The sequence below is a fragment of the Peromyscus californicus genome, unplaced genomic scaffold, assembly GCF_007827085.1.
Source record: "Peromyscus californicus insignis strain IS unplaced genomic scaffold, ASM782708v3 Scaffold_18__1_contigs__length_77618521, whole genome shotgun sequence".
In the NCBI taxonomy this organism is placed as follows: Eukaryota; Metazoa; Chordata; class Mammalia; order Rodentia; family Cricetidae; genus Peromyscus; species Peromyscus californicus.
In genome coordinates, this window is record NW_026294480.1 from 91,002 (window position 1) to 105,797 (window position 14,796).

Genomic DNA, 14,796 nt, shown 5'->3' on the forward strand with positions numbered 1-14,796 from the left:
TTCCATAGGAAACTTTTTCTTCCCCATAAGCTCAAAGAAGAGCTTTTTTACTACCCGTAAAGCCCAAAGAAAGATTTTTTCCCCCAGTTTGCATTCATAGCCCCCAAAGTTAGAAAATTGAAGAGTTTTTCTGTCTAGTTGCCTTATTTTTTCCTACACAATCTTACACTTTTAAGTTTTTCCTACACTATTTTACTACCCTATGCCTTATACTTATTTTTCACAGATAGAAATTGAGAAAGGGATACAAGATAGAAAATTTTGACAGAAGAGAATTTCGCTGCAGCATCGGACATCCTTCCAGTCCGCTTCCTTTTCTCTCGAGGATAAAACCCCTGCCTGTAATAATACATATAAATATATATATATATATATTTTCCATAACACCGGCATGCCTTTCCACTGGCAGGGCTGACTCAGCACTTTCACCAAAAACTCTGTAATAAAACTATTATTTTCCTTTATCTTTAGTCCCTATTACTTTGTCTTTAGTCCCTGTTCATTTGTCTTTAGTCCCCCCTTTTTTTCAGTCCCCCCTTTTTTTTAGTCCTTTTTTTTTCTTTTTTCTTTAGTCCCTGTTCATGGCGCCATTCTGTGGGGCGTTTACCCAACCACCCCCACAGTTCCCCAGAGTTTTCTTGAGTGCGAGCAGCAGGAAATATTAGATAGAAGGATTTATTGCGGAGAATATCGCAGAGATAAACAGATAGAAAATAAAGGATAGCCTCGAGAGGGCCTGGAACCTATTCCAACGGGCCCTGACTGTCTCTGCCCCAGGGTTTTTATAGAGATGCCAAGGGGTGGAGCAAAAGACCTCCTCCCCCAGCACAGCCAAGTGCAGACCATCTCAGACACCTGCACTCAGGCCCGTGGTCTAATCATCCTCTATGTGGACCTGCTGGGTAAAGCCACGAGGAACCCGAGAACGGGCTCCCACACAGGGGCAAGTGATGAAATCAGGGCAAAGTCGTGTCAAGGATTACCTTCCATAGAAATCCTGCCCACCTGGCAGTGCCTGGTGCTCCACCATGATAGCATATTCCCATCTCTGTCCATGGCAAAGTCTTTGGGAGAGATAAAGCTCTAGATCAGGAGGAGGAAGTCAAAGATAACACAGTGAAATTGGGGTGCACCTGAGGTCAGCACTCTCACCTGGATTGGCCTCTGTCTGCCTCCTGTTCTCCCTCTCCCTCTCTTTCTCTACTATGACCCTCCTGCCACAGCTGGCACCATGGGAACCTATGAGCCAGGATGTGCTGCCCAACTGCAGATGATGGGGATGATGAGCAGGCAGATCTAATCATTTAACAGTTATTCAACACATACCTATGCTAGGGTTGAAAACCCACAGCCTACAGGTACCTGCATTTATTTTCTGCATCACCTGCTTCACTAGTCTGTATCTGTTCTGCAGGGAAACTATTTCTCCCTCTTGTGCAAAGAAGGACCTTGGGGATAAGAGATGGTGAAGCTTCATGGGCCAGTATTCTTAAAATTTGAAGAGTTGTCTGAGATATCCACCCCACAATCCTGGCCCTTGCACCTCTGACTCCTAGTTATAAGGAAAAGAAGGACTTTAACCAAAGACCACTGTCTCAACCACCCAAATGCAGCTCAGGATCTAGCTTCACTCAGATCTTTTGACTGGGATGGGCAGAGTATCCATCTGTATTGTAAGCCTTAGGCTATTTGCACAAGTACCTTGAGCTCAGCCTCTTATTGGCCCCACATTGGGCAACAAAGCCAAGCAGCTCACATTTCACCAGCAGGATGCCATGAAACAGACAGATACCTCCACAATCATGGCCAAACTAGTATCCAAGGACCAAAATAGCAGTCAGATGACCACAAGGGCCAGTTTACCACTTTCTGTCCAGAGCCCAGAAGCAGCAGCAGCAGCTAAAAATAGGCACAAAACCCACACGCTTTGGGAGGAACAGCAGGGACAGCACCATCCTGACCAGGGACACAATGAGGTCGCTCCGTTTTATTTCTGCCAAAGCCTTGGTGTCCCACCCCAAGCTGGCCGAGGAGAGCCTGGACCATATAGCCTACAACCTCTACCCACTCCTATTCAAGGCCAGTTACCTGCTAGAGCAGGCAGAAGTAACCCGTGCTGTGCTGAGTCACTGGCCCCTAGAGGAGTTCCGGCTGGCTGTGCTGCTGGGGCCAAACACTGACCACCCTGAAGACCTGCGTGATCGTGCCTGCAAGGCCTGCCTGGAGGCCTGTATGCAGGGCCTCGCTGACCATGTGCTGCAAAGTGGGAGCGACCGACTTCGGGTAGCTGATTTCACAGGCATTCAGGATGTACAGGTGCAGCAATGTCCTTGTGGGAGGGCACTAGGAAGGTGGGGCCGTACTAAGGTGCTGGCCAGGACCTGCTGCCAGCTCCAAGGACAGTCCTGTACAGCTAGGTACCCCATTGAAGTCTTTGCTGACCTCTTTGTCACAGAAGGTAACTTTGACATGGTGGTGCAGGCCCTGAAGCCAGCAGGCCCAGCCCCTCTGCAGGTCTGCTGCCCTTCACTCCGGGCAGATAGCCTGAGCCCTGGGCAGCTCCTACAAGTGCTTGGCCTAGCTGGGCCAAGCAAGCTAAGAAAGTTGGAGGTAGTACACAATGTACGGTTGCATGCTGGCCATGTACAGCAGTTACTGGCCCAGGTGGGCTTCCCTCAACTGACCTCACTCACCTTACCCACTAAGGCCTTCGATGCACCCCCCACCTATGCCCTAACTCCAGAGGGTGAGGATCCCCTCCTCACCTCTATTGCCTGGGAGCTCAGTCGGATGAACCAGCTCACCGAGCTAAGTGTAGCTTTCTCTACACTGACTGGGAAGATCCAAACATTGCTTAGGTAAGTCTCAGATAACTGGGCACAAGCTGGGTGGAGTAGGGCTGGAGTCAGTGAGATATAGGGATAGAGATGGGACCTGCTTACACAGTGTTCTCTGGGGATGTGTTGGCCAGAGCCACAGGAGTTAAGAGGAAAGAACCTGAGCACTGAGCCAACTTGGAAGACTCCTTTCAATTAACAAAAGCTAGGCATGGGGGCTTGCCCATTATCCCAGCACTCAGGAGGCATAGGCAGTAGCACTGTAAGTTTGAAGCCAACTACAAAGTGTAGCTAGGGTTTTCCTGCTTGGTCCACAGTCAGGACAAATCTCTGTCACCTGCCAGTCCCACAGCCACTCAGACCCGACCAAGTAAACACAGAGACTTATATATTGGTTACAAACTGTATGGCCGTGGCAGGCTTCTTGCTAACTGTTCTTATATCTTAAATTAATCCATTTCTATAAATCTATACCTTGCCACGTGGCTCGTGGCTTACCGGCATCTTCACATGCTGCTAGTCATGGCGGTGGCTGGCAGTGTCTCCCTCAGCCTTCCGCTTCCCAGAATTCTCCTCTCTCCTTGTCCCGCCTATACTTCCTGCCTGGCCACTGGCCAATCAGTGTTGTATTTATACAGAACGATATCCATAGCAACAAAGAGACGTCTTATCTCAACAAACAAAAACAAAAACAAGGGCTGAGCATATAGGGTAGTTTAGTAATAAAGCAGTAGCAGGATCCTAGTTTTAATTCCCAGCATCAGAGGAGGGAAGAGGAGGAAGGAAGGTATTAATTAGAAAGTAAACAATGCAGAAGGCACAACTAGATCTTCTACTGACTATTGTTGTATAACAAATTACCCAATATTTAGTGTCTTAAAGCATTTTCCCAGGTCAGGAATGGGAATTGTAGCTCAGCATAGTGAGAAAGTTGTGTGAGCTATCAGGTGAACTATTGTCTCATCTGAAATCCTGGCTCTCCTCCTCAGCAACTGCTATGAAGAAGGGCAGGAGGGCAGCTGCCAGGTAGTGATAAAGTCAGGGTGGCTTTATGTGGAGAGTATTGTCCTAGTAGTAGGTTGTCATGTGGGACCATGTGTGGGCAGGCCATGGGGAGGCAGCAAGAACAGGGTAGTAGGGACAGAGAACAAGACCCCAATACATACTGCCTTACTTAACAAGAGCAGTGATGGGGATATTCCCAGAAAATGTATATGAGATAGCCTGAAAATGTATTTTCTCATGAATCCTGGGTGGGGATGTTGTTCCAGAGACACACCGCCCCCAGCTGATATAGGATGCCTAGTGAATTCAGGATATGGAGCCCTTCCCAGCCCTGAAATTGTATTGGTTCTATTTCAGCGTGACAGTACCTTCTTTCAAGCTAATTCTGTCTTTTGCTGTCCCCAGTCAACATTCTGACTATTCTGAGATCACGTGCCTAACTTCCCTACCTAATTTGAAAGATGTGTTGGTCGATTTTAGGTTCAATTATTGACTGTTCAGCAGGACCAGCAGCCATACACTGTCAGAAGAAACATGTGACTTTCATGTCACAAATTATTTTGATTTTTTTTTCAATTGCTTAAAAATAGCAGTCATTCTTAACTCAGAAGCCATGTAAAATGAAGTGTCAGCTGGAGTTCCTGGCAGGCTGTAGTCTGTGGTCCCTAAGATAGAAAAGTGGATGGATTGTCTACCTGGTCCTCACCTGGGACCCTTATAACATTTGTGATGTTTTTGTCTACCTCACAGTCCCTTGAAGACCCCACTAAGAGTGCTGGACCTAGCCAACTGTGCCCTTAATCATGAAGACATATCCTTCTTAGCAGATTGTAAGCACACTGCCCACTTGGAGGTGCTGGACCTTAGTGGACACAACCTGGTACATCTGTACCCTTCTACCTTCTTCAGGCTGCTGAGCCAGGCTGCCCAAACACTGAGAGTACTCACCCTAGAGGAGTGCAATATCACAGACAACCATGTTGGAATGATGATTCTGGGCCTCAGCCCTTGCAACCAGCTCCAGGAGTTCAAGTTCTTTGGAAACCCACTGTCAGCCAGTGCTCTCCAGCGCCTTTTTGCTGCACTCTGTGAACTCCCTAGGCTGCATCACATTGAGTTCCCAGTGCCAAAGGACTGCTACCCTGAGGGTGCTACCTACCCCCAGGATGAGCTGTCAGTGTCCAAATTTGACCAACAGAAATATGACATGATTGCAGAGGACCTGCGAGCAGTACTGCTTCGAGCTAACCGGGAGGACATCCAGGCCTCCACCCCTCTTTTTGGAAGTTTTGACCCAGACATTCATGAAACCAGCAATGAACTTGGTACTTTTTTGCTGCAAGCTTTCAAAACTGCTTTGGAAAACTTTTCCAGAGCACTAGAACAAATGGAGTAGGTGCTAGAACCATGCTATAAGAGGCTGTGCATTTCAACTAGCATGGTGCCCTGAGGTCAGTCCTGGATCAGATCAGGCTCCGCCATTTGTCACCAGCAACATCACTGCCACAGAATTCCTTAGTGAAAACTACAGGCATACTAATCACATGCTCTAAGAGGAGCCCAGATATATAAATGTGTGTGTGTCAGCACGGCAGGATCCAAACCGCCTAGAGTGAAGGACCTACCACCAAGGTAGAAGGTGGAGGAGAATGTGGACACCAGGGAAGGTTGTAGTGGAAGTAGGGTCAACTTGGCTCTGATGCAGTGAGGGGGTGGAAATGAGAAAACTCATGACAGAAAATGTATAGAAGCAGCAGCCCATAAAAAATAACCAGAGAAAGACACTGAAAATAAATGAACCTAACCTCTGAGTCTAGCAGAAACTTAGCTATGTTCTATCTGCTGTACTATTTACCATATGACATCTGCCTACACAGAAAGGTGGGGGATGCGGATGGAGATCAATTTTCTGTCCGTAGCTATCTTTGTTTCTAATCTTGGCAGGGTTGCACCATCTTTTGGTGAATGAGAACATCTAGCTGCTGAAATATGCCCAGTATTTCTTGGAATATTCTGACCCTGTTTTCTGCTCTGTGTCCAACCTGAACAGTATATGCAGCCACAAGTGTCAGAGGATAGCTATGAACAAAATTATAAACTTACTTAAGACATGGATTATTTTTATGAATTTTTTTTTTTTCGAGACAGGGTTTCTCCATGCAGCTTTGTGCCTTTCCTAGAACTCAACTCACTCTGTAGCCCAGGTGGGCCTCGAACTCACAGAGATCCACCTGCCTCTGCCTCCCAAGTGCTGGGATTAAAGGCATGTGCCACCACCGCCCAGCTTATTTTTATGAAATTTGTTGTGACTCAATTATACAGTTTTCAAGCACAAACTTTATAGATGACAACAACATGCCTATAATGCCCTCAAATCACTGCTCCTCAGAATGGCTGAGGCCTGGCGCTTTGCAACTCCTTTAAGGAACAAATCACCACATGAGGAAGACCTGTTTGGACTTCATTTCCAGTATCTGCTTTGCAAAAGTATTAGTGTAATTAAATGCTAATAAAATAGTAGTGTGGCTTAACTTATGTACAGTTTATTTCATTAATATTCTGAATTTTAAAATATGACAATTTTCTTGTGACAGAAGTAAAAGCTTAGCTTCATAACCACCCATGTGCCAGCAAAGGGTCTACCATGCTATCTCCTCCCCCAAGTAAGTCCCCATACCTGGGTACTTCCATTTGACCCCTGAACAGCAATAAAAATATGCCACTAACAATTTCAGTTTAAAAAAACAGAAAGCAGACTTAGGAAAGTGGTCATGTCACAAACAGTTGATGTGATTCTCATGGAAAATGTGTCATTTTAAAAGATAAACCTTAGAGAAAGCCATGAAGTGGCCTGTCCAAGATCACATGACTGACCAGTGGTAACAGATACTAGAGCCTATGTGGCTTCCTTCAAGAATCTAATGTATTAGGAAACAATCTGAGAAAACTGTTTTAGATGTACTACAACTAATAACTTCTCAGAGATAGTGCTGGTAATACAGAAAAAAGGCATGGTAAGTATCCATTGAGAAGCTGGAATCAGCTGGCTTAAGCTGAGGGAGCCTGCTGCCAATTCTGCAAAGATGATTCTGAGAACTTAATGTGGAATAAAACATGAGCACCAGTGCTCCTCAATCATTCCATAACTGAAACGTTTTCTATATAAGTACTTTCAAGTTTGTCATATTTCTGTTGTTTTTTGAGATAGGGTTTCTCTGTGTAGCTTTAGAGCCTGTACTAGAACTCACTCTGTAGACCAGGCTGGCCTTGAACTCACAGAGGTCTACCTGCCTCTGCCTCCTGAGTGCTGGGATTAAAGGCGTGCGCCACCGCCGCCGCCGCCGCCGCCACCTGGCATGTTTGTCATATTTCTATTCAGAAAGATATGCACAGGGTAGACTATAGGATCTGAACACAAACTACCCACTTTATTCACTTCCTGCATGGCCACTGACAAATAACCACATATAGGTTCCTAGTTCTGGAAATCAAACACCCAGCTCAGACCCACTCCACAAAATACTACCCATGACCTAGGCAGATTACCGTCTCTTTATCCTGGCTCCAGATCCTGTCCTCCAGAAAGTAAGGCTATGTGGAAGAGCTCATTTAACAGACTTTATACTGCATCCTCTCACAAGGCTAGTACCTAACAGCCTTGTGTCTGGGAACCTGGATGCTGGGAGTTCCCAGCACTAGTAACTAGTGAGTAGCTCACCACACCTAAACTGCTTGCAGAGTATGAGTGATATCTACCCTTTTTCCTTCCTGTGGGAATGGAACTGATATATATCAGATAGAAAGGTTACATGAATAGTCCTCACCCCATCAAATCTTGATAGTCACCAGTGATCTTTCCTGGGAACCTGTCATACGTCACAGCTGCCCCTAAACTAAAAAAATGTTCCCTGTGATTCCATAGTGTGATCCTTGGGGGCTCCACCTGGTTCCCTCTACACTTCATCTATATGCCTTTCCTCTGCTGATTTTATCTTTCTTACTATAACAAATCCAAGCCCTGAGCAACCACAGGTATACTTTTAGAAAACTATGACAAGTCAAAAAACCTGGTTTCTTGGGAAATTACTATTTACAAGATAAATAATAGTACTTAGCTCATAAAACCAGAGTAAGGATTACATGAGTTATGTACAAAGGATCAATTCATATAAGATGTATGTAAGTTATAAATACTTTTAAAATAACGTTAAAAACTGAGACAATACATGTGAAATTATCAACCCAAGAATAGTGATACACATTTGTAATCCCAGCACTTGGGAACCTGAGGCAGGAGGATTGCATATATGAGGCTTACCTGGACTATGCAGCAACACTCAAAAGAACAGTAAAGAGTCACACAAATAAAAAGTGACACTATTGTTTTTAAATGACAAATATTATTGACTGCATATCATTGCTAATAAACATGCTTATTGAATACAAGTACAGCTCAATTCTAAGTATTCACTGGGGCACCAGCTGGGCATAAGTAACATTTGGTGTTTTTTCCTTTGTGAGGGAAAAAATGTTCCAAACAATATAAATCTTAGTAATATAACTACATTACCCAATAACCTCTAGATGGAATCAGGGAAGGGAGAACAGTAATTGGAGGAGAGGTAAAAAATTGACAGAACATTTCTTAGAGTAAAAATAGTGTATTTGAGTTTTAAATTTTTTCTTTATCCTAGAACTAAAATAAAAGGTTGCACTTGTTCTGCTAAATATTAGCAGCTCAAAAATGCTTCAGAAAAACTGAATCTCTAATAACTGCAGAGCATTATAGAAAAAACTTATCTGCTAAGACCCTACTGCACTGCTCAAAGGGTGGAAAGACTTGAGTTCTCACAAGGGTAGCTGTACTGGGTCACATGTGGTGGCAAAGGAAAAGTACGTATCAGAGAGCCCAGAATGCAGACTGCCATGGTGAATGACCCCATCTGGCCTTACATTTCATTTCGTTCTTATTATTTCATTTCATTTATTTTTATTTTATATGCATTGGTGTTTTACCTGCATGTATGTCTGTGTGAGGGTGTCAGATCTTGGAGTTACAGACAGTTGTGAGCTGCCATGTGGGTGCTTGGAATTAACCCAGGTCTCCTGGAAGAGCAGTAAGTGCGCTTAACCACTCAGCCATTTCTCCAGTCCCTCTTATTTTTCTAGTATGACTTTCTCTACTTTCTTAAACTTTTTAAGTTCAACAAGTAGCTCCCAATATTTGAGATACACCCACATGAGTCTCCCATTTTGGCGCTTGTTGGTGTTCCAGACATCTCCACAATGCTTATCATGCTTAAATATGTCAGATAAGCCAGCTGCCATGTCTAGGTCAGCAGCCACTGGATCAACAGACGAGCGCACCAGTAAGTTCTTCTCCAGGTCTAGCCTTTTACTACGGGGAAGGATCAGGCTGCAGTAGATATTTTGGCGTTCCACAAGAGCTTCTCCCACCTCCTTCAGCAGGAGCTGGGCTCTCCTCTGCCAGTTGTCCTCTTCTTCCAGGCACCTCAGATACACACTTCTCAGAGGCTGCAGCTGGCTTTTTTCTTGCATTATTTGAGCTCGTTCCTGTTCAAGAAGCTTCCTTTCTTCTGCCAACTTACGCCCCTGAGAGATAAGGGCTTCTCGAAAACTAGTTGTTCTATTTTGCTCCTTTTCCAGTTCCAAAGACAGTTGAGCAACAGCTCGCCGATGTTCTGAGATCACAGCATGGTATTTAGCTTCAAGATCCTGTTGGAAAGCAGTTGTTCTCTGATGATATGCTTCTCTTGCTTTTTCTATTTCTTTTTGGGATTCCCTAGACCAAATCCAACCTGACATGAGGAAGAGATGAAGAAAACACATGAAAAGACACAACTAAAATCCTATGACTACTTAGGGAAAATATATAAACAGTAATGATAGCATTTCAATAAAAGTTTAAGAATTCAAAAGTACCAAGCCATTGAAATTTTGCAGATAACAAAATAGGCAAAGCTCTTATCCTAAAGTCAGATCAGTGCTAGGCACGTAAAGCAGCACATTCAATGTCTGTGTTCTGGTGTCTAACTTCCATGGCTGGAAAAATTTATCACTGTTTTGTTTGTTTTTGAATCTATCATTTATGTGCTCTACCTCAGTGCTTCATGACTTATTGCCAATGTTTAAAAAATAAATATTGGTAGGCTTCAAATATTGTTGGAAGTCACACTTGGGTTTTCCTAGTTATCATCTGTTTAAGTCTGGTGGGTTTGCTATAATGCTTTACAAAAATAAGGTGGAAAAGTTCAACTTAGGTTGGACTTGGTAGCAAGAACTTGTAATCCTGGTACTTGGGAGGCTAAGAGAGAGGAAGATTCCAAGCTCAAGGCCAGCCTGCCAAAATGTGCAGGTTTCAAAGCAAAATAGTCATACCAAAGCCCAGGAAGATCAGATATTTTAGTGTTATCTGACAAAGACTTTAAGACAGCCACATAACTTCATACTTCTAGTTATATAATATTATAGATCAATTGGTTCCTAGATGAGTAGTTACTAGGTTTCACAGGAAACTGTGGCTATGAAACGACAGGTGTTCCTTCATAATGTGATGTTATCTTGCCTGTGCCAACCATAAGATCCTGAGTCCCACATGAGTCTGCATGAGGTAACCGCTAGGGGAAACTGATTAAAGGCTGATGTCTTTGTGTTACTTTTTACTACTGTATGTGGTCTACAATGGTCTCAAAACTGTCTCTTGACTAAACTGAGTTGTACTAAGTGATTAAGTTCAGTATACCAGACACTTCACTTTTTAGATCTAAGACAGTTTCTTTTCTACTCAAGAGAAGGTGGGGGAGGGAGGAGGCAAAGGAAGAAGGGGAGAATGAACAGAGAAATAGGGACTATGAAGGCAAAACAGAGATGAGGAGAGCTAAGCCTGGCAAAGAGTGACAGGCACTCTTCAAGGTAAGAATTGTATTAAAAATTACAAAATTTGAGGCTATGGATGTAACTCAATGGTAGTGTTCTTGCCTAGCATACACAAAGTCTGGGGTTTGATCATCAGAACCACAAAAGAAAGGAAGAAGAAAGAAGAAGGGAGGGTTGGCCATGAAATTTAAATCATCCGAATAAAAGTAGATTCTCATCCATCAGTGGTTGTTAGTCAAGTAAAGCATTCATTCATCTGCTGTTACTTTCAGATCATGATGAAGGCTAGTTAACGTCTGTATGTCGCAATACATCTTCTCAAGCATGTAGTAACACATTTTTAGAGAATCCTTATAAGAATGCAAAGTTAAAAATTACTTCTAGTCTAGGCTGTCCTGGCACACACCTAAGATTGTGAATTTAAGGCCAGCATAGTGAGACTCCGATTTAAAGTAACAAAAAAAAAAACAAAAAAACAAAAAACAAAAAACAGTTATCCCTGAATACATTATTTAACCAGGATAATTAATACAGAAACATAAAACATTCTTCAATCTTTCTCAGGACAAAAAATATCAACTTGAGCCGGGCGGTGGTGGCGCACGCCTTTAATCCCAGCACTTGGGAGGCAGAGCCAGGCGGATCTCTGTGAGTTCGAGGCCAGCCTGGGCTACCAAGTGAGTCCCAGGAAAGGCGCAAAGCTACACAGAGAAACCCTGTCTCGAAAAACGAAAAAAAAAAAAAAAAAAAAAAAAAAAAAAATATCAACTTGAACATCCAAAAAGGAAAAGCAAGAATTTGGGAGTTATGAGTTGGTATTAAAGCTACAAACAATTCTGAAAAATACAAGGAAAATGAAAGGGCCTCTCTCATTCTCAAAGCTAACTCACTCACTCAAAGTGACTAACGCCATTAATGAATGAGAATCTACTTATAATAAGTGTGATTTAAAGGCTTTCAAGTCACTCACAGAACCACAATGATAGATGCCTTTTATGTTGAACAGTTAACTGAAAGAGGATGAAAGGCAGAAGCCTTTAAACAGCACCCTCTGGGATGGATCCGGACTGGCACCAGTCAAATCCCTCCTCTTCCTCCATGGCAAACTTCTGAACTGAGAAATTCAGGCACATAAAAAGCTACTGTATAAAAATGATCACTATACATAGGGCACAGTATATGCTTTTCATTTATTGAATCATCAGTTTCTCATATTCTTAGATGACAACCAGAACCACAAAACATGAAGAAATATAAACCAGTTCTTCTACACCAGGGATCTTAGGTGGGGACATAGTTAAGCCAGGGCTTTCTCAAATTTTCTTTCACTACATCCACTACCACATATGCCCATACATACTGTAGTCTATGACTGGTAAGAGTCTCAATGGTGTTCAGTTAATTTAAACATGAGGATTTCTAGCCTGCAAAGTAGTTTTCATGGGCAAACTCACTCAAATACCTGACTTTTTTTTTTTTTTTTTTTGGTTTTTCAAGACAGGGTTTCTCTGTGTAGCTTTGCGCCTCTCCTGGAACTCACTTGGTAGCCCAGGCTGGCCTCGAACTCACAGAGATCCGCCTGGCTCTGCCTCCCGAGTACTGGGATTAAAGGCGTGCGCCACCACCACCCGGCCAAATACCTGACTTTTAAAATACTAAACATACATCCTAGCTGGTTTTCTTTCAGGTCAGGTTTTCTGTCCGTCCCAAGGAGAGCAACTAAGGCAAAGAAGTCCCCTTAAAACAGTGAAGCAATGACAGAAAGCTAAAGTTTATTAAAACTTAACCCACACCAAATGCTTTTATCTTATTTAATCCTCACAATGTATTGAGGCATGATAAGCTACCTTCTAGAAATAGGTAAACTGAGGATCAGAAAAGCTAACCTGTTTCGGGATATTTGTTCACACTGTGTGAAGATGTGTCATTGTGATTGGTTTAATAAAAAGCTGAATGGCCAATAACTAGGAAGGAAAGGTTAGACAGGAATTCTGGGCAGAGAGAGGAACTCAGGGTATAAATCTAGGTGCAAGGATTTCACCAGCAAGATGTGGAGCACGTTGGATCTACAGAATGGAGAATGAAAGAGCCACAAGGCAAAACACAGATTAACAGAAACAGGTTCATTTAAGTTATAAGAGATACTTGGAAACAAGCCTAAGCTAGGGCCAAGCTTTCATAAGTCTCTGTCATTATTTGGGGGCTGGCAGTCCAACGAAAGTCTGACAAGAAAGTCTAACTACACTAACACTGTCACAAAGTTGCTGTATAGGGTAAAACTGCACACTGTATTGGTCAAGTCCTAAAGCCAATCTTTAAGGTGTCCAGCCCCTACAGCAACCTACCCCTGGCATAATTTTGGATCAGGAAACAGAGATGTCAAAAAAATCGTTACTTACGAAATGCTGCCAATCCCAGCATTGGCACCAACAGGGCATAATTCCACTTGCTTCCATCACCCCCATCAGCCCTGGAATTGGGCCGGATGTTCCAATTTGGGGGGTCGTTTAAGTTATTCATGGAGCTATACCTTGAAGAAAATAGATATTAATTATATAAAAGGAACAGAGTACAGCTGTTATGATTATATCATCTATATAAACTTTTTTTTTTTTTTTTGGTTTTTCGAGACAGGGTTTCTCTGTGTAGCTTTGCGCCTTTCCTGGAACTCACTTGGTAGCCCAGGCTGGCCTCGAACTCACAGAGATCCGCCTGGCTCTGCCTCCCGAGTACTGGGATTAAAGGCGTGCGCCACCACCGCCCAGCTATATAAACTTTTTAGTCAAGAAAATATTTTTTTCAGCTCTAGGTGTTACACAATACTGCATTCTATGTGATTTCAAGAATTATGTCACACTGTAGTGTAAGAGATACGTCTCAAGTAAAGTACAAGCAAAATGTGATGAGTTCTCCATTTTTAGATGTATGGTTGTTGTAATGATAAATCTTATGTGTCAATATGACTGAGAGAAGGCACCTCAGCATGCCTAGCTAACTGGCTAAACATAATTCTAGATGTGCTTGAAAACTGTTTCTGTATCACTGGTAAGCATCCAAGTGCTTATACTGATTACTTATAATAAATCAAATGTTCACTTACTCTATACACACTATCATAAGCCCTAAAAAATTATGGTTGACCATGAACCACACAAAATGCCTATACTAGCCAGGCATGGTAATGCACGCCTTTAACCCCAGCATTCAAGAAGCAAAGAGACCCTGTCTCAAATAAATAAGAATAAAATCACAAAGTACCCATACTAGATGGGTGTTTTCATAATATAAAGTCGTAAGGACATTCAGCTTGCTTATATGTACCCTCACAAATGTAATAATCACAAAATTGTTAACAAGGATGCATGTAAGAAATAAGGAATTCAATACGATAAAATAAAAAAAATTTAATGTTTTAACAAACCTTGTTTAACATGTAAAGATATGAAGTATGGCCGGGCGGTGGTGGCATATGCCTTTAATGCCAGCACTCAGGAGGCAGAGGCAAGCGGATCTTTTTGAGTTCGAGGCCAGCCTGGTCTACAGAGCGAGATCCAGGAAAGGTGCAAGGCTACACAGAGAAACCCTGTCTCGAAAAACCAAAAAAAAAAAAAAAAAAAAAAAACCAAAGATATGAAGTATGATGAGCAATAAATATGACCATAAAATATGGCCCAGAACTTAATGGTTTACAGAAACCATAAAATTAAAAAGCTTGGCAGATGCCTAATTTAGAAAGATATACACTAACTTAAAAGCACATAAATTTCAAAAACTTCCTAGTAAGTATAGCCACAGCCCCACCAGACATCAAGACTTGAAGACAGCCAAGACTCTCATATAAAATGGTGTATTTGAATATAATCTGCTCAATACTTCACACACTATCTCTAAATCATCAATACTTAATAAGGTATTAAGGCACTTAAGCAGTTGATATGCTTTATTTCCCCCCTTGTTAAAAAAAAATGTCTGTACATACTCAGAACAGACACAATTTTTCCCAAATGTGTTTGGTTATTGGTTGAACCGACCAATGCAGAACTCCTGGAAGGTCACC

The 14,796-nt window shown here is 42.6% G+C and overlaps 2 protein-coding genes across 2 annotated transcripts in view; one reads left to right on the forward strand and one right to left on the reverse strand.

The window, feature by feature from the left end:
- Lrrc14b (leucine rich repeat containing 14B) lies at positions 1–8,626 on the forward strand. The gene is made up of 2 exons (XM_052742874.1): positions 1–2,858; positions 4,593–8,626. Exons 1-2 carry the CDS (start codon positions 1,972–1,974, stop codon positions 5,236–5,238), a joined length of 1,533 nt encoding a protein of 510 aa, XP_052598834.1. The 5' UTR covers positions 1–1,971; the 3' UTR covers positions 5,239–8,626.
- Ccdc127 (coiled-coil domain containing 127) overlaps positions 8,223–14,796 on the reverse strand; it is a 7,810-nt gene continuing 1,236 nt past the window's right edge. The window contains exons 2-3 of the mRNA XM_052742873.1: positions 13,139–13,269; positions 8,223–9,661 (exon numbers count right to left, since the gene is read on the reverse strand). Of these exons, the coding sequence (XP_052598833.1) occupies positions 9,000–9,661; positions 13,139–13,259 (783 nt within the window). The 5' untranslated portion in view covers positions 13,260–13,269 and the 3' untranslated portion in view covers positions 8,223–8,999. The remainder of the gene's footprint in view (positions 9,662–13,138; positions 13,270–14,796) is intronic.

Bases quoted from the DNA above. Each gene is read 5' to 3' on its own strand.
- Lrrc14b (XM_052742874.1), top strand. From the start codon at position 1,972: ATGAGGTCGCTCCGTTTTATTTCTGCCAAAGCCTTGGTGTCCCACCCC. The intron at 2,859-4,592 runs GTAAGTCTCAGA...TCTACCTCACAG, and splicing joins AAGATCCAAACATTGCTTAG to TCCCTTGAAGACCCCACTAA.